The sequence below is a fragment of the Thalassophryne amazonica genome, chromosome 17 (assembly GCF_902500255.1).
Source record: "Thalassophryne amazonica chromosome 17, fThaAma1.1, whole genome shotgun sequence".
NCBI classification, from domain to species: domain Eukaryota; kingdom Metazoa; phylum Chordata; class Actinopteri; order Batrachoidiformes; family Batrachoididae; genus Thalassophryne; species Thalassophryne amazonica.
Genome location: NC_047119.1, coordinates 39,799,241 through 39,810,516, shown reverse-complemented (window position 1 = coordinate 39,810,516; position 11,276 = coordinate 39,799,241). Strand labels below are relative to the sequence as shown.

General features: G+C 42.2%; 1 protein-coding gene across 1 annotated transcript; it reads right to left on the bottom strand.

Annotated features, from left to right (window-relative positions):
* Positions 1 to 3,595: 3,595 nt before the first annotated feature.
* Positions 3,596 to 5,779, bottom strand: june (JunE proto-oncogene, AP-1 transcription factor subunit). The gene has a single exon (XM_034192885.1). It carries the CDS (start codon positions 5,574 to 5,576, stop codon positions 4,554 to 4,556), a length of 1,023 nt encoding a protein of 340 aa, XP_034048776.1. The 5' UTR covers positions 5,577 to 5,779; the 3' UTR covers positions 3,596 to 4,553.
* Between the last annotated feature and the right edge of the window lie 5,497 nt (positions 5,780 to 11,276).

Here is an 11,276-nt window from a genome sequence, read left to right as displayed (position 1 = left end):
AATGAACGGACAATGGAGAAAGTCAAATAACAAGGCTTTACTGTTGTGAACGTGCACAACGAATACAACCAATCATGGAAATGGACAACAGTCAATTCACAAAAGTGTCGTGTGGGCAGGCTCAAAGATAGGAGACGCCTCTCCAAGGTAAGACCGGAACCACATGGCTTCCTCCGCCACAGGACCCCGGGAATACTGGAGTCGCCAAGTCCCGAACTCCCAGGTGGCCACTGCCTCCGCGTGTCGGACCTGGTACTGCTGGCGAGGAACAAAGAACAGTTAGATGGGGGCGCGTTTGCACCCAAGACTCCGAACAGCAGGGAAGTTACCTCCACCTCTCGTTGGAACAGTAATCCACAATCTAAGCACTAATCCAAAAGGATACACTCCGTCAGCTTTGATACGTTACCTTTCAGGTAGAAACGATATCTCGGCAATGAGGTGGAGATGCTGTCCTGCTGATATACCCCACTGATGATTGCTGTCAGCTGTCTCAGGTGATGGGTGACAGCTGTCACCTTGGCTGCTCCTGTGAGGCGGCGGCGCCCTCTGGTGCCTGGAGCCCGCACTCCAGGCAGGGCGCCCACTGGTGGTGGTGGGCCAGCAGTACCTCCTCTTCAGCGGCCCACACAACAACGATTTGGAAATCCTCTTCAACTTATATTCAATTGAATACACCACAAAGACAAGATATTTAATGTTCAAACTGATAGACTTTTTTGTTTTTTGTGTAAATATTTGCTCATTTTGAAATGGATGCCTGCAACACTTTTCCAAAAAGCTGGGACAGCAGCAACAAAAGGCTGGGAAAGTTGATGAATGCTCAAAGAACACCTGTTTGGAACAATCCACAGGTGAACAGGTTAATTGGAAATAGGTTAGTATCATGAATGGGGATAAAAAGAGCATCCCCAAAAGGCTCAGCCATTCACAAGGAAAGATGAGGCGAGGATCACCACTTTGTGAACAACTGCTTAAAAAAATAGTCCAACAGTTTAAGGACAATGTTTCTCAACGTTCAATTACAAGGAATTTAGGGATTCCATCATCTACAGTCCATAATATTATCAGAAGATTCAGAGAATCTGGAGAACTTTCTACACGTAAGTGGCAAGGCCGAAAACCAACACTGATCGATCCCTCAGGCGGCACTGCATTAAAAACCGATATCATTGTGTAAAGGATCTTACCGCATGGGCTCAGGAACACTTCAGAAAACCACTGTCAGTTAATACAGTTCGTCACTACATCTACAAGTGCAGGTTAAAACTCTACCATGCAAAGCGAAAGCCATACATCAACAACATCCAGAAACGCCGCCACCTTCTCTGGGCCAAGCTCATTTGAAATGAACAGACACAAAGTGGAAAAGTGTGCTGTGGTTTCAGGTTGTTTTTGGAAATCATGGACGCCAGATTGTTACCAGCGCAAAGTTCAAAAGCCAGCATCTGTGATGGTATGGGGGTGTGTTAGTGCCCATGGCATGGGCAACTTACACATCTGTGATGGCACCATCAATGCTGAAAGGTACATCCAGGTGTTGGAGCAACACATGCTGCCATCCAAGCAACGTCTTTTTCAGGGACGTCCCTGCTTATTTCAGCGAGACAAAGCCAAGCCACATTCTGCATGTGTTACAACAGCGTGGCTTCGTAGTAAAAGAGTGTGGGTACTAGACTGGCCTGCCTGCAGTCCAGACCTGTCACCCACTGAAAATGTGTGGCGCATTATGAAGCGCAAAATACAACAACAGAGAAGTCGTACATCAAGCAAAAATGGGAAAGAATTCCACCTACAAAGCTTCAACAATTAGTGTCCTCAGTTCCCAAATGCTTATTGAGTGTTGTTAGAAGGAAAGGTGATGTAACACAGTGGTAAACATACCACTGTCCCAGCTTTTTTGAAATGTGTTTCAGGCATCCATTTCAAAATGAGCAAATATTTGCACAAAAACAATAATGTTTATCAGTTTGAACATTAAATATCTTGTCTTTGTGGTGTATTCAACTGAATAGGTTGAAGAGGATTTGCAAATCATTGTATTCTGTTTTATTTACATTTTATACTCGTACAACGTCCCAACTTCATTGGAACTGGGGTTGAATTACCAGAGCAGTAAGTTACCAGTTCCACTGCCCATTTTACATAAAAGGTGGAGTTGCACCAGGAATGGCATCCAGCATAAAACTTGGGCCAAATCAACAAGCAGATGCATCTCCTATCTCTAGTAATGTTATGTATCATCGTTTCGTAATTTTTTGTTGTTGTTTTTTGTATTGCAGCACTGTGTATTTAAAGTAGTATTACTCATTTATCATGATGGACTGCAGTATTTTGTGCAGAGTATGTGGTATTGCATTTGCGTGCAGTCTTTTAATCTGTTGTGCTATTGCAGTTTTCTGAATATGTTGCAATATTGTCTTGTATTTGAGCAGCTGCGACATGTTTGTGAGCACATCAATGTTCACTGTCAGATCACGTTATTTTGTTTTGTTCTTAACAAACAACATCATCAGAAACACTGAGAAACATTGAGACAGCAAACACAACAGGGACACAGTTCACTGAGCGTGAGTGTGCGCGTGTGGAGGTGTATTAGTCACACAAACAGCAGAAAGCCTCCTGTTTTCACCAAGTGGGTCACTCCATCTGGACCAGAATATGGAACAACAGCAACACAACAACTTCTACTAAACACAGCCTGACTCGCCATAAAAACCAGGAAACATCATCATAAAAAAACAGGAAACAAGAAATCACAAAACAAGACCTTTAAAGAAAAAGTACTTCTACTAAACACAGTCTGATTCAAGAGTAAAACAGAAAATGTCACTGTATTAACCAGGAAACAAGAAATCAGAAAAAACAGAGTTTGAAACCATAAAAACAGGAACTTGAAACCAGCAAGAAGTAGAACTTGAAATGAGAAAAATAAAACTACAAAACAATTCTTGGGTTAATTGTCAGATTTAATCTTGTTTTGTTTTTACACTATAAAAATGTACCACATTATGAAGTGATTATACCTCAGTTCATAAAAGTGCTTTCCTCCCTCAAACAGAAGTTATTTCCCCCATCAAAATTCAGTTTTTGAAGATTTTTATTTATTCATTCATTTGGGACCAAATCCATATTTATTTTCAGACATTTAAACAGTATCTGCTGTGAATCAGACTTTGTTTTAAATGATAGAAAGAAATAAACTCTAACTTGGACATGAAATTATTATTACTAACATTAACATTAATGTTTAACATTAAATGATTTTATTAGCATTAACTATTGTTTGTGTTACTAATAGTGCAACGAAAACCATTAAAAATGTTAACAACCTTGACATTGGTAGTATTCATAACACTGACATTAACATTAAAACATTATTTTTTAATAAACATTCCCATGAAATGACAAACATTTAATGATTTTATTCAACAGTCATGTTTGCAGAATAGTTAACAAATTGAGTTTGTTCTTAATTCCACATGTTTATGGCTGGAAATTGTTAAAATACAAATTCATTTTGAAATTATACACGTTTGTTTGTTTTGTTTTGTTTTTTCCTGTCCATGTGCAGATGGTAAAGCCATGTTCAATCAAACTGTTCTTCAGTCCTGCAGAATAAAAACATGCATGTGATCCAAGTGTCACTGCAAAAAGATAAAAGTTCTGACAAAATGTTTAATCTGCTTCATCTGTTTTGACAGATTCTAATCAGATTATAGTAATTCCTTAAACTCTGAGAATCAAACATGCAGCTGCTCTGGAATGTCAGTGCTTCAAATTATTTAAACTGAACATTTTTACATCTCTCACATCCACAAAATATTTTGAAATGCTCCAACTTCTTCTTAAGCCACATTCAACCCAAAACGTAAGGATTCAACTGCAGAACTGATCCAACCGACTCACCAAGATTCCTGCAACAAAATTTAAATCATCCTGAAAACAGGCGCAGGTAAATTATCAAGCTACAAACGAATCCAAACAGTGATCCAGATCGATTTAAGAGATTAGTCATTTCCACCATGATATCTTAAGACCGGAAAACACCAACAGAGATCCAAAACCAGATCATAGCTTGAGTCGCAACATATTAATGATCTTTGAACTCTCACAAACCGGTAAACATACATGTTTAAGGGTGTCTCAATCTGAGCCGAGTGTCCACAGCGTCCTACTTCCTGTCTGCAATGCCGTTACACAAATCAAAGTATAATGAGCTCAGACTCAAACTTTGAACCCAAACCAGTCCAGACGACTAACATTAGGTAAAAATGAGGAATCAGATCCTCAGAACAAAGACTGAAGTCATCTGAAAACACAGAAACTCAAACAGAAATACATCTTGCCTTTAAAGCTTCGAAATTCAAAAACTTCTACCGGCTTCAAAGATGACCCCCCCCCCCATCTTCATTGTGCTAAACTCCGCCCCCTCGTAACTGGTTTGTTGACAGTATCAGATTAAATCCCACTAAACTGACATCATAAGATGTTTGTAAAAGCTTCCGTCTCAGCTTTTCCTCATGTTGTAATTGCCTGATTTTCTTGCCTCCTCAGCAGCTGGACACCTCCCTCCTGGTGCCTCCACTTCCTGCAGATTTGGCCACAGTTGAATTGACTGTGATTTGGCAGCCGTTGGTCACATGACTCATAACCTTCTGTTTGAGCTGAGTGACCTGTTCGCGTAACATGGAGGCAGTGGAGGCAAGGTCTGAGTTCTGGTTCTTCAGGATCTTAACCTTCTCCTCCAGCCGTGAGATCCTCTCCAGCTTCCTCCTGCGACATTTGGATGCAGCAATGCGGTTGCGAAGCTTCTTGCGCTCAGCTTTGATGCGCTCTTGTGTCTCCAGGTCAACTGGAGAGAGGGAGAGTGGGGAGCTTGTGGGGTCACCTGCTGGGTGAGGTACCTCAGGGACAGTCTGAGGAGCGTCCAGGCTTCGGCCCTGAGACTGGGGAACTCCACTACTTGGACCAGAGCTGCTGCCGTATGCCATCTGTCCGCCAGAGTATGCCATCTGTGTGGGGTTATAGCTGCTGAGGTTTGTGTAGACAGGAACCTCACCAGCTGACATCAGGTTCCTCTGGTAAGATGCCTGGGGATAGGCTGTGCTGGAGGAGGAAGCAGACATGGGGCCTGCTGCCACCAACTGGTTCTGCTTATGAAGATCAGCTAGTGCTTTGACAAAGCCGTCGGCAAAGCCCTCTTGCTCGTTGGTGGCCTGGTTGCGGTAGATGAACGGATTTGTGGTGTTGGAGGCTGTACTTGTGGGTACCAGTCCCTGATTGGACTGGATGATGAGGTGCTCCATGTCAGGAGGCCCCAGCTTCAGCAGGTTCATGTCTGCTGAGGATGACGCTGAAGAATTGCTGGAACCTGTGGAGAACCCAAAGTTGTTAGGGATTCCATCCCTTCCCACAACCACGCCGCCACCACTGAAGTGATGACTTGCTGAGACAGCCTTCTTATTCATCAGCAGCTTGTTTTCTTGGTAACGCTCATATTCACCCATCTGGCTGAAGGTGGCTTTGGCAGGGGAGTCATCATGGTAGAAAAGCGTGTCCATGTTGGTTGTCATTGATGAAGAGCGGTCTCAGAGGAACTCTTCATAATCAGATTAACCCAAATATCAGAGGATTGAAATGCTGTGCTGAGGTCAGCGGGGCGAAGGTGGCATGCTGACCACGGCCCAGTGAGTGCTGCAGGAGGAACAAGAGGACCAAACAGTCAAGGTTGACCTCTGACTTCAAACAAGGAACATCTCCAAAACAATATCTGATGGTTCCTTATGGTAACTACGTTTATTATATGCACCAATAGTGAGTTTTAAGCCACATTAGTAGAGATCTTAAACTACAAATTATAAAAATCAAGTGTAAAAAATGTACAACTTCTAGAAATAATAATAGTTTAGTTTCTTTTTTAAGTACAATGAGATAAATAAGTATTTGAACACCCTGCGTTTTTGCATGTTCTCCCACTTAGAAATCATGGAGGGGTCTGAAATTTTCATCTTAGGTGCATGTCCACTGTGAGAGACGTAATCTAAAAAAAAAAAAAAATCTGGAAATCACAATGTATGATTTTTTTAATAATTTATTTGTATGTTACTGCTGCAAATAAGTTTTTCAACACCTGTGAAAATCAAATCAAATCAATTTTATTTATATAGCGCCAAATCACAACAAACAGTTGCCCCAAGGCGCTTTATATTGTAAGGCAAAGCCATACAATAATTACGGAAAAACCCCAACGGTCAAAACGACCCCCTGTGAGCAAGCACTTGGCGACAGTGGGAAGGAAAAACTCCCTTTTAACAGGAAGAAACCTCCAGCAGAACCAGGCTCAGGGAGGGGCAGTCTTCTGCTGGGACTGGTTGGGGCTGAGGGAGAGAATCAGGAAAAAGACATGCTGTGGAGGGGAGCAGAGATCAATCACTAATGATTAAATGCAGAGTGGTGCATACAGAGCAAAAAGAGAAAGAAACACACAGTGCATCATGGGAACCCCCCAGCAGTCTAAGTCTATAGCAGCATAACTAAGGGATGGTTCAGGGTCACCTGATCCAGCCCTAACTATAAGCTTTAGCAAAAAGGAAAGTTTTAAGCCTAATCTTAAAAGTAGAGAGGGTGTCTGTCTCCCTGATCCGAATTGGGAGCTGGTTCCACAGGAGAGGAGCCTGAAAGCTGAAGGCTCTGCCTCCCATTCTACTCTTAAAAACCCTAGGAACTACAAGTAAGCCTGCAGTCTGAGAGCGAAGCGCTCTATTGGGGTGCTATGGTACTATGAGGTCCCTAAGATAAAATGGGACCTGATTATTCAAAACCTTATAAGTAAGAAGAAGAATTTTAAATTCTATTCTAGAATTAACAGGAAGCCAATGAAGAGAAGCCAATATGGGTGAAATATGCTCTCTCCTTCTAGTCCCTGTCAGTACTCTAGCTGCAGCATTTTGAATTAACTGAAGGCTTTTCAGGGAACTTTTAGGACAACCTGATAATAATGAATTACAATAGTCCAGCCTAGAGGAAATAAATGCATGAATTAGTTTTTCAGCATCACTCTGAGACAAGACCTTTCTAATTTTAGAGATAATGCGCAAATGCAAAAAAGCAGTCCTACATATTTGTTTAATATGCGCATTGAATGACATATCCTGATCAAAAATGACTCCAAAATTTCTCACAGTATTACTAGAGGTCAGGGTAATGCCATCCAGAGTAAGGATCTGGTTAGACACCATGTTTCTAAGATTTGTGGGGCCAAGTACAATAACTTCAGTTTTATCTGAGTTTAAAAGCAGGAAATTAGAGGTCATCCATGTCTTTATGTCTGTAAGACAATCCTGCAGTTTAGCTAATTGGTGTGTGTCCTCTGGCTTCATGGATAGATAAAGCTGGGTATCATCTGCGTAACAATGAAAATTTAAGCAATACTGTCTAATAATACTGCCTAAGGGAAGCATGTATAAAGTGAATAAAATTGGTCCTAGCACAGAACCTTGTGGAACTCCATAATTAACCTTAGTCTGTGAAGAAGATTCCCCATTTACATGAACAAATTGTAATCTATTAGATAAATATGATTCAAACCACTGCAGCGCAGTGCCTTTAATACCTATAGCATGCTCTAATCTCTGTAATAAAATTTTATGGTCAACAGTATCAAAAGCAGCACTGAGGTCTAACAGAACAAGCACAGAGATGAGTCCACTGTCTGAGGCCATAAGAAGATCATTTGTAAACTTCACTAATGCTGTTTCTGTACTATGATGAATTCTAAACCCTGACTGAAACTCTTCAAATAGACCATTCCTCTGCAGATGATCAGTTAGCTGTTTTGCAACTACCCTTTCAAGAATTTTTGAGAGAAAAGGAAGGTTGGAGATTGGCCTATAATTAGCTAAGATAGCTGGGTCAAGTGATGGCTTTTTAAGTAATGGTTTAATTACTGCCACCTTAAAAGCCTGTGGTACATAGCCAACTAATAAAGATAGATTGATCATATTTAAGACCGAAGCATTAATTAATGGTAGGGCTTCCTTGAGCAGCCTGGTAGGAATGGGGTCTAATAGACATGTTGATGGTTTGGAGGAAGTAACTAATGAAAATAACTCAGACAGAACAATCGGAGAGAAAGAGTCTAACCAAATGCCGGCATCACTGAAAGCAGCCAAAGAGAACGATATGTCTTTGGGATGGTTATGAGTAATTTTTTCTCTAATAGTTAAAATTTTATTAGCAAAGAAAGTCATGAAGTCATTACTAGTTAAAATTAAAGGAATACTCAGCTCAATAGAGCTCTGACTCTTTGTCAGCCTGGCTACAGTGCTGAAAAGAAACCTGGGGTTGTTCTTATTTTCTACAATTAGTGATGAGTAGTAAGATGTCCTAGCATTATGGAGGGCTTTTTTATAGAGCAACAGACTCTTTTTCCAGGCTAAGTGAAGATCTTCTAAATTAGTGAGACGCCATTTCCTCTCCAACTTACGGGTTATCTGCTTTAAGCTGCGAGTTTGTGAGTTATACCACGGAGTCAGGCACTTCTGATTTAAGGCTCTCTTTTTCAGAGGAGCTACAGCATCCAAAGTTGTCCTCAAAGAGGATATAAAACTATTGACGAGATAATCTATCTCACTCACAGAGTACTCTGCCCTGTGTTGTATATGGCATTGGAGAACATAAAGAAGGAATCATATCCTTAAACCTAGTTACAGAGCTTTCTGAAAGACTTCTACTGTAATGAAACTTATTCCCCACTGCTGGGTAGTCCATCAGAGTAAATGTAAATGTTATTAAGAAATGATCAGACAGAAGGGGGTTTTCAGGGAATACTGTTAAGTCTAATTTCCATACCATAAGTCAGAACAAGATCTAAGGTATGATTAAAGTGGTGGGTGGACTCATTTACATTTTGAGCAAAGCCAATCGAGTCTAACAATAGATTAAATGCAGTGTTGAGGCTGTCATTCTCAGCATCTGTGTGGATGTTAAAATCGCCCACTATAATTATCTTATCTGAGCTAAGCACTAAGTCAGACAAAAGGTCCGAAAATTCACAGAGAAACTCACAGTAACGACCAGGAGGACAATAGATAACAACAAATAAAACTGGTTTTTGGGACTTCCAATTTGGATGGACAAGACTAAGAGTCAAGCTTTCAAATGAATTAAACCTCTGTCTGGGTTTTTGATTAATTAATAAGCTGGAGTGGAAGATTGCTGCTAATCCTCCGCCTCGGCCACATGCTACGAGCGTTCTGACAGTTAGTGTGACTCGGGGGCGTTGACTCATTTAAACTAACATATTCATCCTGCTGTAACCAGGTTTCTGTAAGGCAGAATAAATCAATATGTTGATCAATTATTATATCATTTACTAACAGGGACTTAGAAGAGAGAGATCTAATGTTTAATCCAAAGTGGGATGGATGCCGTCTCTCCTAACAAGACCAGGTTTTTCCCAGAAGCTTTGCCAATTATCTATGAAGCCCACCTCATTTTTTTTTTTAAATCAATTTAAAATCAATGTTAATATTTGGTACAGTAGCGTTTGTTTGCAATTACAGAGGTCAAATGTTTCCTGTAGTTTTTCACCAGGTTTTCACACACTGCAGCAGGGATTTTGGTCCACTCCTCCATACAGATCTTCTCCAAATCTTTCAGGTTTGGAGTTTCAGCTCCCTCCAAAGATTTTTTATTGAGTTCAGGTCTGCAGACTGGCCAGGCCACTCCAGGACCTTGAAATGCTTCTTACGGAGCCCCTCCTTAGTTGCCCTGGCTGTGTATTTGGGGTCATTGTCATGCTGGAAGACCCAGCCATGACCCATCTTCAATGCTCTTAACTGAGGGAAAGAGGTTGTTTGCCAAAATCTCACAATACATGACCCCATCCATCCTCCCTTCAATACGGTGCAGTCGTCCTGTCCCCTTTGCAGAAGAGCACCCCCAGAGTATGATGTTTCCACCCCCATGCTTCACGGTTGGGATGGTTTTCTTGGGATTGTTCTCATCCTCTAAACATGGTAAGTGGAGTTGATTCCAAAAAGCTCTATTTTGGTCTCATCTGACCACATGACCTTCTCCCATGCCTCCTCTGAATCATCCAGATGGTCACTGGTGAACTTCAAACGGGCCTGGACATGTGCTGGCTTGAGCAGGGGGACCTTGCTGCCCTGCAGGATTTTAAACCATGACAGCTGTTATGTGTCGGACGCAGCCCGGAGAACCGACCAGCGTTTGAAGGACCCAGTATAAAATAAGCAGAGCACGGTACAAAGGATAACAGAGTTTAATGAACATAACAGTGCTGTGAAAAATATAAAAGTGCACGGTCTGACGTGGTGGATTGCGGTGCGCTCCCAGCAGCGCTCAAATCAGTATTCGGTAATGGGTTCTCCAACGCGCACCATCCGGGCGGAGAGCACCCGTAACTGATCCGGATAACTTCTGAACGTCTGCTGCCGCCTTCCCGGCGCGTTACCGTCTCTGCTACCGCTGGGTCCGTGATGTTTGGCCAGAGACTACTGTTATGTGTCGGACGCAGCCTGGAGAACCGACCAGCATTTGAAGGACCCAGTATAAAATAAGCAGAGCACGGTACAAAGGATAACAGAGTTTAATGAACATAACAGTGCTGTGAAAAATATAAAAGTGCGCGGTCTGGCGTGGTGGATTGCGGTGCGCTCCCAGCAGTGCTAACGGTCCGGAGCCAGAACTGGTTCGGACCCAAGGACCCCGCTGACACCCCCCAGGTGGCCGCGACAAACCGAGTCTGTGAAAGAAGGAATCATTGTGAGTCCACACTCAACACACAGAGAGAACGCTCAAAGGTGCACAAACAGCAAACACTTCCTGGCTTAATTACTAATCAGCTTCCCACCCTGCAGGCATGGAACATCCAGTTCACAAACTCACTGCAGCGGAAGCTGATTTAAACGACCAACATACAGCTCAATATAATAAGGTGTGAGGGACACCACATTTACTGACTGTATAAATGTTAGTCACAAAATCTAACGTACCTCAGGAAGTGTGCTGACGAGCATGAGACCTCACCCTCTCCTCTTTCACAGACCATGCATCAAACCTGGATGTTCTCTGCATCCACTGATGATGAGATGGCTCCCGAGACGACGATCTCACCCGTCTGGTCACAAGGTCGAGTCTCTGGCAAATACACACTGTGTACTCCAGTCTTAAATGCCACCATGTTCCAATCCATGTAGATGCACCACAGCTGTGAGTCCTGACGAGCCGCAGGTGATCAGCCTCAGGTG